Consider the following 13,595-nt stretch of genomic DNA (forward strand, 5'->3'; position numbering starts at 1 on the left):
GTATCGGTCATCTACATTAAGCGTAAGAACCCAGGTAAAGCGAGAGCATGCAGCTAGCTTATGCAAGTTCCAAAATAATTATCCTTCCATCTAGCGTTCCAATGGCTATCTTGCTATTTCTCTCGTCTAAGGTCACCCTGGTCCAACTGGCGTCTTCATGCACATTGTACACAGACGAAGCATTCATGTACATGACTTGGCCGTGGTTGACAGCACTAAGGATGCAACCAGCAAGCCTTTGCCCCGAAGACGCCTGTAGGAAATAACTTTCAGTGTCCGTGTCCAACCACACCGCCGTATTATGCTCCCCGATAGCCATGTCGCTTAAAGCGAAAAGCCGTAATGGTGCGGATATAGTCTGCACTTGAATCGGAATGAAGTCGTAGAGCGAGTGTGACCCTGGAGGGTTGGGATATATGACGAAGTGATTGAGCATATTTGTGGGCCAAGGAAATGAGCTTGCAAATCTGATTAAAACGCTAATGGGCTGGGGACCCCGTGTGTGGGAAGTGTGGAAGGCTAGACGACCTGAATCGACAGTCCATTGCCAGACGTGATGCGCCAGGGGGTGAAGGACACCTCGACTCGTCGTTGACTGACAGAATAGACGGAGGGAGTAGATCGCAAGGAACCTGGATCGTAGGATGACTAGGAAGTCATTGAAAATAAGGGTTTCGAAACATGCTTCAGCCTGCCCGGGCGTCTGGTGAGAAAGGACCCGATGCTGCTGCGTCGTTACATACCTGAGTTGGTTGTGCGGCTTGAGTCTGAGGAGGCGGGAGAGGAGGCCTGACAAGTTCCATGCGGTGTCCCGCGGCCCGTACGTCACAAATGAAAAGTTGATCAGTATTACTGCGTATCAAGACGACGGATCCTGAAAATGCGAGGAGCTCGTGTACCGGACCAGGTATCCTGGCGACGGTGGTGAAGGCGGCGCTTGGGGTATCGGCGGTAGTGGAGATTGCGAATACGTGAAGACTACGGCCAAGGAGTGAGAGCCACTAAGAACGACGAAGGACAATAGCCTACCCAGAATCTTGGCCTTTAACCGCGACGGAAGGTGGGTAAGAAGGATCTTTATTGAAGGCGCATCCCCCCAGCCATGGCCCTTGGCGCCTCGCGATACACAAGGGGGTGCGGTTAATATCCCAGCACTCGATACAAAGCTGGGGAGGATTCGGCTGTGTATGAATACTGAGTGCAGCGGAGAGTATGTAAGAGTGCGAGCCACGAGTGAAAAATTTGAGTGCAATCACCCGTCTTTGCTGGGCGGGTAATCTGGTCGGCGCGATACTGATTTCAAGTTGCCTCGTGGCGCGGGGCGACGGCGAAGTCCAGTTGCGGCGGGCTCGAACAGCACGGACAACGAGGCCTTCTAGCTCCCTTGCGCCTACGCTGTTAAGCCATCCCGGAGGTCCTGAAGGGAAGGGTATACTCTGTTCTATGATTTGTGTGCGAAGGAGGAGATGCCAGACGCTAGGCAGTCCACAAACCTCTTGCAAGTACCTGCAGACCTGTTCAATGCACAAATAGTGGAGATCTATATCGGAGATTATGATTAGGAAATCAATAGATTTACCTGCCTTATCCTCAGAATGTCGTTAAGGCTGAGGAAGCGAAAAATAGACAGAAAGAGGTCCACGGGCAAGTCTAAAAATGGCATGCTTCTAAGAGTATGATTAGCGTGAAGCCAAGGAATGGAGGTAGATACTGACGGGAAAAGTTTATTTCTCTAGTGTCGACAAGAGCAGAGATGCAACTAGCCAACCACTGCTAGATGGTCGTGTACCATACAGAAGGAGAACACGAGGCACTGGAAGACAGGAGGAACTCGATAAAGGTGATGGTGAAGTAACAGAGAAGTTGTTACGGATGGAGAAACCCAGTTTCCGTCAGAATTGGGCTTTTAAGGAGCACAACTGCATGAATTGCACAAGATTAACGTGCCGTGTGGTTAGCCGTGCCTTTGGGAAAGCCGCCGTTGGCACAAAGCTAGACGCAAACAAGACGTTACAATTACGAACCAGCACCAGTCACCTCTCACGATGTGGACGTGGTAAGCGTTGATTTACGGATGTTCCATACCTTCCGCAGAGGTGGCAGACGTATTTCATGGAGATACGGATGCCAACCTGGAAACCAATTCGACATACGAAAGAAACGGAGACAACAAGCGTCGGCCCGACTCCGCGGTCGATAAAATCGCACTTTTTGTGCAACTCTTTCTGTAAACGCCGTTACATCAGATTCTATCTTAATATTAACCACATAGCCATGCCTTCATTCACGGCTGTTTCTGAACCAACAACGGGTCCGTCCGTAGACTCTTTTGAACTTCATCATGATGTGGCGTACTCCGTTTACATGCAGCAACTCTAGGGAGCTTGTAACTTTGTGAATGATCAACAACATGAACTGGGGTTCCGGTCACAACTGTCCGGAATGACAGATTTTCCTACGCGAATTCTTTTGAGCTAGATCCGGGAACGTATGTATGTAGGCGGGTTACGGGTACCTCTAATTTTTTTCATCTTATCAGCTGCCTGACCTGATCGATATCGATTATATGAAAAGATGTCATCCGTGAAATGAGTACGATCAGCCCTCGAAAAGTGCGATTGAGCCGTGGGTAGAGAAGGTGGTTGATACCCTCGGCTAGGTGGGTTCGGCGAGTTCAATAGGTCTTTACTAGAAAAACTGGCCCAGAAAAACGGCTCATAAATCAAGAACCTAGGTCAGATTCCAGTAGTCCATCGACCAATGAGGTTCTGCCTGTTTTATGACTGGCTGCGGGTCCAGAACTACTCCTGCATGGAACTTGATGAAGGCAGAAAATTGGACGTGACGTTACGACTTTGAACGGATTACCATAAACAGCGCAAAAAGATGTGATTGTTTGACTGGGGAATGCATGAAATATGGCAGCCCACACACCCAAACACTTTATTGTGAAATTCCCCACAAGTGACAGGGACCGGGTGTTAGAATAATATCTCGCCCTCATCGATCTGCGATATGACAGACGTTTGAAGCATGGCTTTAAGTTGTAGCGCCTTAGTGCGCCATCCGTCTGCATGGACTGATTTATCAGAAAATATATGGGATATGCAGCACTACAGAAAAACGTCAGCCGCGTAGAGATGAGAAAGAACGAAAAATCTGATCTCTCTCTCGTAACGTTGTGCTAACGAAAGTTTAACTTACCGATGACAGCAAGTGGCAGCGACAGAAACCCGCAACCAGGATCGTGCTTCAAAGATAGTTATAAGCATGCGCGACACGTTGAAACATGCGTCTTCCATCGCAAGGGAAGGATCTTGCGTTATGGGCCTCGACCTCGTGTGGCGTCAGAGGGTTTCGCCTTGAGAAGACGAAAATCTTGAATGAGGGGATGCAATTGAGTGGCCTTGTTCTATTGCTGTATTTTGCTGCCGGGTGCGACGTCCAATAAGTAAGTACGTCAGATTTTGTTTTGTATTGTCACAGTGCTGGTCAATATAAGGCTAACCTATCCGCGTTTGGGATAAGTCCCGATGCCCGGGAGCTCCAGACTTGCCGCGAAAGCTAATTACGTTGGCTCGGACTCGGTAGTCGTTACATGTTATATATTGTCGGTGTTCAGCCATGAAACCCTTCCGACTCGGAAAAGCGCGATATGATAGGACGAGAAACATTCAATTGAATACAGCTTGAATTGGCTGGTGTAGTCTAATCTAATCAGTCGTGAGTAGAATTCCGAGATTAGTCGTCGAGTTGCAATGTATACTTAAAATAAATATGCATATCGATGCCCACGAGAACCTTGCAATAAAGTTGCAGTCAAGTTGAGAAGTCGATTGGCTTTGGATCAAAGAGTATATCGATCGTGAACCCGCAGATCGACAATAATAATAGTGTCAGAAAGTCCATGTGCAAGCTAAGGTCTATATTCGCGTACTTGAAAAAAAAAAAGAGAAAAGCCAGTAAAAGTGCAAAAAAAGGCATCGCGCTCACAGAGCCTCAATAGCTTTTCTAACTTCCTCCGCCTTCCTCTCGAAGGCGGCTAGTTCCCGCTCACCATCCTGTTTGAACTTCTCGTATTCAACGCCCATTTGATATCGGATCCACTCTTCAATGGTCATTGACAGCTCCGCTTCCGTAAGGCTTTCAAGCGGGACAAACGACTCTAGTGCAAGAGGAGGCAAGAACTGGAAACCGGTATCCAAGGATTCGAGTGTTGTCGGTCTGAGGGTCAGGATTTATCGACGGGAGGGGTGCCCGGACAGAAGAGGGTGTAGCGGGAGGAGGAGTCAATGGCTGTGTCTCCATATCAAGCACTGAATTATCCTCGTTTGCATCGTCCATTTGCACATCCGATGCCTGGGGTCGTGTTTCTTCTGGGGTCTGATTGCGTGCTTCGGACGAAATAGTGACCGTTGTTGCCTTCGCCTTTTCTTTCCCTTTCCCCTTCGAGTGGATTGGTTTGAATTCTTGGGGTGCATCCCTTTCGTCCTCTTCCTCCGATGAAATCTCAACCAGTTTCAACCCTGCGTCTATCTCGCTCCGCTCTACATCACTTGCCGTGCCACTTTGGCTGACATGGGAGGATGTTGTTGTTTTAGAAGCGAGGTTACGTTCGGCTGTTCGCTGAGAAGTCTTCGTCTTCTCATGGTATACATTCCCTGGATCTGAAGCCACGTGAGGAGCATTGTAGCCAGTGCTGGTGCCATTCGGATTCATTTGGGAGCACCCATGTATTTCCTCCATGATTACGTCTTCATCAGGCCCTGAAAGTCCATTGTTTCTGGTTCCAGATGGTTGCCGAGATGAAGAAGAATGTGATTTCGGAGGACGAGGGCTTTCTTCCGTGACGGGGGGCAGAAGGTGCCTCGTGGCCGGCTTCAGTGGTCTTGGATTTCGTAGCTTGCGATTTGGAAGGCTTTCGGGTATGTGAGGGGGCAGGGACCAGTGCCGGAGGTACCAAGACCTCGTCGTCGATGTCAAGACCCTGAGGACCCTCGGTAGAAGGCTTCGACTTGACTCGCGATTTTGAGGACTTTTTCGACAGCGCAGGAGTCTTTGGAAGAACATATTGACTCATGTCTTCCTCCGACTGCGGCTCCATTTCTGGAACAGCCCGTTGCGTAGAAGTGGGCTTCGGTCGCGCCTTCGATGTAGGTTTGGACACAGGCTTATTTGCGTTGGGTCCCGGGACGGGTCGGTCCGAAGAATTCATCTTCTGGCTGGCTATCCGAAGGTACCTGACCCTTATACCGTGTTGATCTGGATGATCCTTTGGTCAGTGGCTCGAGAATTGATTCATCGTCTTCTGGGGGGGGCTGCTTTGGTTTGGATCGAGTTGACCTAGAAAGTACCTTCTTCGCAGGCGCTGAGTCGTCTTCTGACTGCGTATCTGGAGGAGGCGGGAGGGGTTTAGACCGAGAGGATTTCGCCGTTGCCTTGGAAGATGGTTTTTTGACTGGCGCATCATCCTCGATATCCTGTGATGACAAGGGTTTCGTCGGCTGCCTAGATGCCGGTTTGCGGGTAGTGCTCTTTTTTAGAGGCATTTCATCCTCGTCCAATTCTCGCTCCACCACCGCTCGTGACTTCGATTTGGATCTCGACGGCTTAGGAGGCAGGAGATCAATTTCGCTCTCCTCCTCCTCCGTTTCAGGTATGTGCTTTGGCTTCGATCTCAATTCATCAGTGGTGGAGTTACCACCCGCTTTTGCCTTGGATTTCGCTGACGGTTTTCGTGTTATGCTTCTCCCCAATGGTGCCTCATCCTCAACCGTCTCTGGGGCTTCAATCGCCCAAGATTTTGATTTTGATTTTGACCTTGAGGGCTTGGAAGGAGGGAGGTTTGGAATATCATCCTCTTCCCCCTCAGTTTCCACGACAGGCTTTGACTTGGATCTCGATTTAGATTGTTTACGGGGGGCATCATCATCGACAGACGGGGCACGGGATGCCGAACGGGATCTAGTTGAGGCCTTTCGAATCCGAAGGTGGTGGTGGAGGTGCGGTGAAGGTATTGTCTTCATTATCATCTTCGTCCTCTCCTGTTTGTGCAGAGCGATGACTGGCTTTAGATGAGGCTCGCGAGCGGGTGCCGGGAGTTTTGGCGCCCTTCCCAGTGGCTCGAGGTTTACGTGGCGTCTTGGCGGCGCGGCTGCCCTCAGGCATGGAAGAGATGTCGGAAGACTCATCAGCGCCGTCGAAGGCTTTCGTGGGCATAATCACGTCATTATGTTTGCTTTTAGATTTCGATTTCGGAGGTGGTTTGGGAGCTGGAGAAAGGTCGGCGAAGATGGGGCAGCTGCCGTTGGCCTTCTTGACTCGCTTGAGATGCTCTTCCCTGTAGAATAAATGAGAATAATGTCAAGGGAAAAGAAGGGAAGACGCACATTGGGTCATCATCGTCGTCCCATCCACTCAAGGAGACACCGCAATATAAGCATGTAGCAAGGTCATCCCCCGGTTCTTGGGGCATGTATATAAAGCCAGCACGCGCCATCTGTGAGAAACCAATGAATACGAGAACTGATATATATAATATTAAATACATACCTTCTTCGAGGTGCATCCGTCCTTGATATTATCGTGAGGCCATCCATCCCCAAATGTAAAGGTGTCAAGCCGAGCCTTCTCCATCACCTTAGATAGAGGCATGCGATTCTTACTCTGGGACATGAATCTGTGGAAATTTAGCTGATAGAAAGGCAACAGGGCTCTACTGATCCTTACCTTCCCTGATGGTCTACATCATTTCGCAAACCACACCGGACCACTGCCCAGGAGCACGTCTTTGCGCATTTACGGTAATGGATATCGAACGGGTCGTCGTCACTGTCCCACTCGCTGAGCTGCTTGCTGCACATGTAGCAGGTAACGCTGTCCCTGTCTTCTGGGCTGGGGTCGTAATAGAAACCAGCCTCTGCCAGCGTCTCGGGATTCGCCTGGAAGCTGGACGGATGGGGCCATTTCAGTGTAACCGTCGTTTTCGGGCCACTTTTGACGCGCTTTGAACGCGTAAAGGAGGCGATACGATTCTGGAGTACTTCCATTGTGCAGAGGGTAGTGAACGGAAAGTTGAGCGTGACGAGGTAACGCGTCTGTGTGACGACCGCGGAGCACGTGAAGTCATGTGGAATGCGACAAATGTCTCCACGGTGGCACGGTCCGTCCTGGTCCGCTACATCCATGTCCCTCCCTCGCACCTATGGTCGTAATTCCACCAAAAGGAAGTTCGTCGAGGCCATCGGCAGCGACGATGATGTTTCGAAGCGGCAGAAGCGTGTTACCCCGCCAACTCCCTCCACAATACCAAGAGACTTGTCCCAAATATTCGAAGCAGCATCGCCAGCAGTGTCATCGTCGGGATCTCCAGGAAAGCTTGCGAGGCGCATGCTGGGGCGATCTAAAACAGAGTCTTCAATAGACAGCACTGGTCGGTCAGGAAGCTCTACACCAAGCTTGGCTCGACGGACACCGTCGTTGCCCTTCATTCTCTCGCCGCCAAAACCAACTCCAACGCTCTTTCCGGATCCACCACCCCTGCAGCATCGTCCACCAGTAAAGCGTACATATGCCGGAAAATCAAGATCCTTTCTTGTCTCATTGCCCATCAATGCCTCTACTTCTGACCTAGGTCTCGAAGAGGATGACTTTGTCAACCGGGAGTCATATTCTTCCCTTCGCTCTCGCTGGGGTGTCGATACGTCAGAGGACGACCCATATCCTCAGCTATCACCATCACGGTCACATTCTGACTCCAATCATGCGACACCTACTTCATCTCCTCCCAAAAAGATCAAGACCAAATCGAAAGGCAAGACCACCCCCAATGTTCTCGTCCCCGAACCTCTTCCCAGTGGAATGATGAACCCCCTGAAAAGCATCACGGAGCTCAGGACCAAGGGAGAGAACAGAAGGTTCTTAGACGAAGTTGGATATCTCATTGAGGGCATGGATAAAGATGGTGGGGTAGGCTTGCGAAGATCAAGGTGAGTGCCCATCTTCTAAACGCAATACCGTACTTATGGGATCTAGTGCATTGGAAATAGCGACAAAACTGTGCGACTCTGACTTTACTCGCAAGGCCAAAGCAGCAGACTTTATCGGTCAAACCTGGGACACCTTCGTTGAGAATGGTGCAGGAGATGGAAAAGACAAGGTCTGACCTGTTACCCTATACATCTCGCTTTCTCTAAAGTCCTTTCAGATTTTAGACCTCATTCTAGCTTTTTTTTCGGCACTCGTTGCTAGAGACGAGGTGTCTTTGATTGACGTCGCTGAACGCTCTAGTTCGCCATCCACCAGCTCTTCGCCAACATCACATTTCGCAGCAACGCTCTTTACAATGCTCGCCCGTCTAACCCCTGAAACCGACCTATTGTCAATTATGACAGGAAGTTCTCCGGATATCCAGCTGCGCAAACTAGGAATTAAGAAGAACGAACAGATTTTGGTAACTACAATAGACTTCTTGTAGGAAACCATTTATTGACCGTGTTATTCAGCTTCGTTCCATCCATTCAACTATCTCATCATCCTCCCTATTTGAAGACGGTGTTGCTGTGGGTTACACACTCTTTCGAGTCCTTTCCTCCCTCATAGTCGTTATAGGTGTCAATGGCTCTGTTAATAACACATACTCTGGCTGTACTTCCACCCTCATTTCTCCCTACAATTCACCTCACAACATTACTCAAGTTCCTTCGTTATCATCTGGATAAACCCTTTCCGTCAACAACTGCCCGGCATGATAAAAGTATAGACTTCCCGAATACTCATAATATCCTGCGACTGCTGGACAGCTTCCTTCTTGGCCAATGGGCAGGCCCCGGATACAGTAGTGCCCAGTCAAGAAATCTTGTTGAGGAAGCGCGAGATGATTGGCTGCTTAATGGGCTGATTTCTTGTGCGGTTCGCACCGAAATTGCGATGAAGACTTCCAAGTCTTATAGTAACGCAGACATAGGTGCGCCTTTGTAACATCAGGAATCCCCAGCGGCTCAAATTTTCACACCAGACAGTTGCTTAGATATGGTATTCCGCGTTCTGGTTAGCCTCAGTCACAGAGACCAGGACTGGTGCGAGAAGGTCCTTGCACATCCGTCAGCGCCACTGTTCATCATTCGAACAATTGTCAGGGCCGACCTCATACGTCATGAACATCAAGGAAAAACAAAGGCGCCGCACGGGAAGACGAGCGACGAGGTGAAGGAAGAGGAGAACGATACAAAGCTTGACGACGAAGAAAATCCTGAGGATGATGCATCCCAAGCTCGTGTTCTGGACAGACTTTGTCTTGCGTTGGGCCTCTTCACCAATCTGGTTCAAGAAGTCGAAGACGCGAAGGATGTCTTGCGAGGTTTGCGTGCGTATCATTCCGTTTTGCTCGGCGCCAGGGGACTGATTTCTGCGTTCCAGTCCTTGATCCTTCCTGTACCTTGAAGAAGCCTGCCTGTCTGCGCAAATGCTCTTGTCGTCATCCCGTCAGTGCCCTTAGTCTCCTGACTCAAGTGTACCTCCATCAAGTTCCTATCTTTGGAGACCCCAAGGTCAAAATGGAGCGTCAGTCTTCACCCGCCTTTGGTACCGATCCAATACAGAGCGCGGACGCATCCTTCCTGCTCGGTCATCTATCAGTTCTTTTTGGATTACTTATGAAAGGGAATGAAGACAACCAGAATGTTATCTTAGAGGGGCTTTGTTCTACCAGGATGACGCGCGCCGTACAGCTGAATTCATTGGTAGAACATGCGGCTGATCTTGCTGCTTTCTATGCTGTCATCAAAGGAGAGGAGGCCAATGCAGACGGAAGCAATGGGGAAGATGTCGCCATGGATGTCATCAAGTTCCTCCAAGATCTTTGTGACAAACAGAAGTAACTCACTCTGTATAACGTTCATCACGATTTGTGCTACCCTACCGACCTTTTTCTATATTTTATCTTGGTTAAATAATGAACAATAAGTAAGCATACCGATCAACGGAAGCTCGCAATCGCAGCCATCACAAGGTGAAATTCATTGAAGGCGATAAAGAGCTTGTAAATGATAGCCTTCGCTCTTCGTTCCTTGCTACCACCATGTTCCTTACCGCTGAGACCAGGCGCTACATAATTTCGGTGGAGGCGCGGCCGGTATTCACATGTTAGTTTGAATGCCGACGGATGAAATGCCGGGGTCCACGACAGCCGCTCTGCAGTGAACGTCCAGCATGGGGTCCAGTTTCTCCTCCAACAAGGCCGTCGTCTACGGCAAACGTCTCGAGCGTGCTCGTCTTTTGGAGGAGGTGGCGAGCACCTCCGACAAGAACAGTGACCGTGAGAAGTACTTGCAGGCAACCGGTGCGTACAAGGTCTCTAGTGTTGAAGCTTACTTACCATTGACATTTGTAGCCTGCGAGATTGTATCTCGTATTGAGAGCGGCGAATGGACGGCTACGGAGGTCCTTGAGGCGTACATCGCGCGTGCAGTTGAGGCTCAGGCGGCTACGAATTGCTTGACGGAAGGTTCGGGACTGTTCAAGCTGGCTAGTGCGTTGGAACTGATGGCTGGACATAGTCATGTTCAAGGACGCACGCGCGCAGGCCAAAGACCTCGACGCTGAGTTTGCAGCTACCAAGAAGCTCCGTGGGTCCCCTGCATGGAGTTCCCGTTCAGTGTAAAGGTGCGTACTCGTCTCCTGCGGCGCTGAGGGCGTGATGTTGATGTGCACTATATACAGGATTTTTGTGAGTAACATGGATGGTTGGGGTATTCTTGAGTCTCACAGAGAGTAGACAGAGTCAAGGGTTACGACACAACGATTGGCTTCACTCAATGGGCCAACGATCCCGCCGAAGAGAACGCGGCAGTACGTCTTTATTCACACAATAAAGGAACCATCAAATTAATATGTTCATTGTAGCTCGTAGCCCAGATCATCGCTGCAGGAGGTATTCCGATGGTCAAAACGAACGTTCCTCAGACTATGCTTTCATTTGAATGTAATAACCCCCTGTGGGGACGCACTACCAACCCGTACAACCCCGGTTACACTTGTGGTGGTAGTTCTGGAGGTGAAGGAGCTATTCTCGCCATGGACGGCTCCTGCTTTGGGCATAGGCTCTGATATTGCCGGCAGTCTACGTATCCCAGCTGCGTATTGCGGTATCTACTCCCTCATGCCATCCTTCCCCAGGGTCTCTACATTCGGATGTCGAGGTATGTTGTTAATGGTCATGCATGTACCGTCATCGTGTCTAATTTCTATATTCATGCTTTTAGGACCCGATCCCGGTTTCGAAGGACTGATAGCAATCAATGGGCCAATGGCTAGGTCAGTTACTCCTTTCAAACCTGTCTGTCACGTCAATTCATACTGTCTATTTCATTTAGGTCAGTTGAAGATTTGAAGCTCTTCTGCCGCACCCTGTTCGGTGTTCCAGATGCCATTTCCCTTGTCCCCCCTATGCCCTATCGGGAGCACAATTTGCCCGAGAAGCTCAAGTTTGGTTACTATACATCAGGTTCGTGTCTCGTACCTTTGGAGCGCGCATGTACCCATTGAAAGCATACTAGACGGATTCGTTAAAGCGTCTCCGGCTAATAAACGCGCAGTTCTGGAAACTGTCGCCGCGTTGCGCAAGCAAGGCCACGAATGTATTGAATTCGAGCCTCCTAATGGTTAGTGCTAACCTCCCCTCCTCGTTGATAGAACGATTCTAACCATCAATATCAGTGCACGAAGCACTAGTGGCCTTTGTAGCGCTCAGTTCTTCAGACTCGTACAGAAACATGCTAAGTAATCTTGGTCCTGATGCTCTGGTAGGTTGCATGCCACATCGACCTTGATTTCTCATCAGATCATCGCTTCAGGACGATACACTTAAATTAGTCGTCTATGGCTCAAGAATTCCATGTAAGACTCCGTTTCATGCAGCTGTCATCAGGGCTAATTAATATATTGCACAGATCCGCTGAAAGCCTTGGCGGCTTTTATTGTTTCCAAAATCCTGCAGGATTGGAGGGCTGCAGATGTCCTTCATGCTGCAGGCTCGAAGTCGTACTCTCAATACAGCAAGTGGACTGAAAAGAGGCAGGCTTACAACCGGATGTTCTATATGAACGTGAGGTCATCCCGCTGCCTTGGAAGAACGTTCTAACTACCTTATCATATTAGGTCTGGAATAAGTATGACTTCGATGGTATCATAGCTCCGGTTCAAGCTCTTCCGCAATTGATCGAGGGGTGAGTACTTTCTGGCATTGGTGAGATATCATGCTCACTGAGTTTCGGCGTGTATAGTGGTGCAACAGAGTTTTCTCCTCTTGTCATGGGTACAGTGCTTTACAACGTTGTCCAGAGCAGCGCCGGGTGCATTCCTGTAACACGAGTTGATCCCGAGAAGGATAAGTTGACGGAAGAGTGGACGAAACGTTCACCCGACAAAGTGAGCATTCTGGAGGATCAGCTTTATAGAGAAAAGAAGCCGTTTTATGATCCGGTACCTATGAAGGGCTTGCCAGTGGGTATACAGGTGGTGGCAAAGAAGTGGGAGGAGGAGAAGGTGTTGGCAATGATGAGTGTCATCGACGCAGCTTTAGGGGAGGATAGGGGATTTGGGCCGGGCGCTTGTAGGCTCCCGCAAAAATTATAAAGAAGGTAATGTTTATTTTCTTTCACGATTCTTAGACAATGGGTGTATGTATAGTAATTATGGGGTCCTCATTTCTCGAGAAATTGAAAAATTCGAACGAAGACAGGTTTTGTCGGAGATTCCCGAGCCTGCCCTCAAGCCTATCCAAGTACTGTTGCACTTATACTCTTGCATATTGAGATCACTTACATTCTATTCTTCTCCCCTTCATCCTTCTTTAGCCCTTTCGCTCGTAGGACTAATTATTACCCGTATGACCATCAAGTTCCCCAAGCTTTCTCCATCTATTTTACTCAGTTTTGACTGTATAACTGTATAGTCCGAGATGCCTGTCACTGCAACATTCCGCATGTTCACTGGTCAGCCAACAATGTTTCCTTTACCGCTGTCGTCTCTGATTCAACTTTTCAAACTCTACCACCAATTAGCATCTGCACATACTGGAACGGCTACATGACGGCCCACGACATGGAACTGTACTTTCCCTTTCAATATCATACACCCCTCGTTTCTGCGTACAGCGTTGCTAGCTACTGTCTGTGGAAGGAGTTCAGTCCTTGGCAACGCGGTGTCAAACTTCATGAATTCCAAAAAATTTAACGGATATACGCTAGAAAAATTGGTGCGTAAGCTACTCTATTTTACTTGATCCATCAAGGTCGGTCTGATTGCCTTTGAAATTTTCGCAGAGGCGCCAGAGTCTGCAATTTTGTCTCTGGTCGTTAGACGCTATCCTTGGCACCATATTTTCCGGCTCCGTGTGGTGAAGATTCATCAGACTTCGTGTATGTACTGGAATGAACATACCGTTGGGTTACTCAAGGATACAGACGGGTCACGGAGGTGGCCGAAGAACTACTAGGTGGAGCAGATCTGTGACTCGATTTACTGGTATGGTATACTGACGCGTCCATTCAGCTTATAACTGCGCTGAAATGACGGAGCGAACTAGCTCCTTCCTT

The 13,595-nt window shown here is 49.2% G+C and overlaps 5 protein-coding genes across 5 annotated transcripts; 2 read left to right on the forward strand and 3 right to left on the reverse strand.

Moving 5' to 3' along the window:
- Positions 1–3: 3 nt before the first annotated feature.
- EV420DRAFT_648054 (uncharacterized protein) lies at positions 4–1,873 on the reverse strand. The gene is made up of 5 exons (XM_060482915.1): positions 1,716–1,873; positions 1,580–1,664; positions 1,030–1,514; positions 744–978; positions 4–691 (listed from the first exon to the last, which is right to left on the reverse strand). Exons 2-5 carry the CDS (start codon positions 1,661–1,663, stop codon positions 59–61), a joined length of 1,437 nt encoding a protein of 478 aa, XP_060337371.1. The 5' UTR covers position 1,664; positions 1,716–1,873; the 3' UTR covers positions 4–58.
- A 361-nt stretch (positions 1,874–2,234) lies between these two features.
- EV420DRAFT_1505313 (uncharacterized protein) lies at positions 2,235–3,458 on the reverse strand. The gene is made up of 2 exons (XM_060471277.1): positions 3,205–3,458; positions 2,235–3,113 (listed from the first exon to the last, which is right to left on the reverse strand). Exons 1-2 carry the CDS (start codon positions 3,300–3,302, stop codon positions 2,723–2,725), a joined length of 489 nt encoding a protein of 162 aa, XP_060337372.1. The 5' UTR covers positions 3,303–3,458; the 3' UTR covers positions 2,235–2,722.
- Positions 3,459–6,241: 2,783 nt separating this feature from the next.
- On the reverse strand, positions 6,242–7,049 carry EV420DRAFT_1260803 (inhibitor of apoptosis repeat-containing protein; the record flags this gene model as incomplete). The annotated part of the gene is made up of 3 exons (XM_060467026.1): positions 6,242–6,499; positions 6,553–6,679; positions 6,730–7,049. The coding sequence occupies 3 exons, from the start codon at positions 7,047–7,049 to the stop codon at positions 6,242–6,244; spliced, it is 705 nt and encodes a 234-aa protein (XP_060337373.1).
- A 117-nt stretch (positions 7,050–7,166) lies between these two features.
- Positions 7,167–10,057, forward strand: EV420DRAFT_1505323 (uncharacterized protein). The gene is given in 8 exon segments (XM_060471278.1): positions 7,167–7,988; positions 8,035–8,158; positions 8,207–8,452; positions 8,505–8,561; positions 8,611–8,965; positions 9,017–9,364; positions 9,418–9,990; positions 10,001–10,057. 7 exon segments carry the CDS (start codon positions 7,186–7,188, stop codon positions 9,876–9,878), a joined length of 2,394 nt encoding a protein of 797 aa, XP_060337374.1. The 5' UTR covers positions 7,167–7,185; the 3' UTR covers positions 9,879–9,990; positions 10,001–10,057.
- Positions 10,058–12,785, forward strand: EV420DRAFT_1505327 (amidase signature domain-containing protein). The gene is made up of 14 exons (XM_060471279.1): positions 10,058–10,339; positions 10,391–10,504; positions 10,557–10,625; positions 10,760–10,848; positions 10,903–11,053; positions 11,100–11,198; positions 11,262–11,313; positions 11,373–11,503; positions 11,556–11,660; positions 11,716–11,801; positions 11,853–11,895; positions 11,949–12,103; positions 12,157–12,224; positions 12,282–12,785. Exons 1-14 carry the CDS (start codon positions 10,210–10,212, stop codon positions 12,631–12,633), a joined length of 1,644 nt encoding a protein of 547 aa, XP_060337375.1. The 5' UTR covers positions 10,058–10,209; the 3' UTR covers positions 12,634–12,785.
- Positions 12,786–13,595: the final 810 nt, after the last annotated feature.

The sequence above is a fragment of the Desarmillaria tabescens genome (genome assembly GCF_030435595.1).
Source record: "Desarmillaria tabescens strain CCBAS 213 chromosome Unknown EV420scaffold_3, whole genome shotgun sequence".
NCBI lineage: Eukaryota > Fungi > Basidiomycota > Agaricomycetes > Agaricales > Physalacriaceae > Desarmillaria > Desarmillaria tabescens.

What these genes read in the sequence shown, in the direction of transcription:
- EV420DRAFT_648054 (XM_060482915.1), bottom strand. Translation starts at nt 1,663, where the DNA reads ATGCCATTTTTAGACTTGCCCGTGGACCTCTTTCTGTCTATTTTTCGC. An exon ending in ACATTCTGAGGATAAGGCAG is followed by an intron (nt 1,515 to 1,579) that starts GTAAATCTATTG and finishes TGCATTGAACAG; the next exon opens with GTCTGCAGGTACTTGCAAGA. An exon ending in AAGCCGCACAACCAACTCAG is followed by an intron (nt 692 to 743) that starts GTATGTAACGAC and finishes ACGCCCGGGCAG; the next exon opens with GCTGAAGCATGTTTCGAAAC.
- EV420DRAFT_1505313 (XM_060471277.1), bottom strand. Translation starts at nt 3,302, where the DNA reads ATGGAAGACGCATGTTTCAACGTGTCGCGCATGCTTATAACTATCTTT. An exon ending in GCTGCCACTTGCTGTCATCG is followed by an intron (nt 3,114 to 3,204) that starts GTAAGTTAAACT and finishes GTTTTTCTGTAG; the next exon opens with TGCTGCATATCCCATATATT.
- EV420DRAFT_1505323 (XM_060471278.1), top strand. Translation starts at nt 7,186, where the DNA reads ATGTCCCTCCCTCGCACCTATGGTCGTAATTCCACCAAAAGGAAGTTC. An exon ending in TATTTGAAGACGGTGTTGCT is followed by an intron (nt 8,562 to 8,610) that starts GTGGGTTACACA and finishes TAGTCGTTATAG; the next exon opens with GTGTCAATGGCTCTGTTAAT. An exon ending in TTATAGTAACGCAGACATAG is followed by an intron (nt 8,966 to 9,016) that starts GTGCGCCTTTGT and finishes TTTTCACACCAG; the next exon opens with ACAGTTGCTTAGATATGGTA.
- EV420DRAFT_1505327 (XM_060471279.1), top strand. Translation starts at nt 10,210, where the DNA reads ATGGGGTCCAGTTTCTCCTCCAACAAGGCCGTCGTCTACGGCAAACGT. An exon ending in CTCTACATTCGGATGTCGAG is followed by an intron (nt 11,199 to 11,261) that starts GTATGTTGTTAA and finishes TCATGCTTTTAG; the next exon opens with GACCCGATCCCGGTTTCGAA. An exon ending in ACCGGATGTTCTATATGAAC is followed by an intron (nt 12,104 to 12,156) that starts GTGAGGTCATCC and finishes TTATCATATTAG; the next exon opens with GTCTGGAATAAGTATGACTT.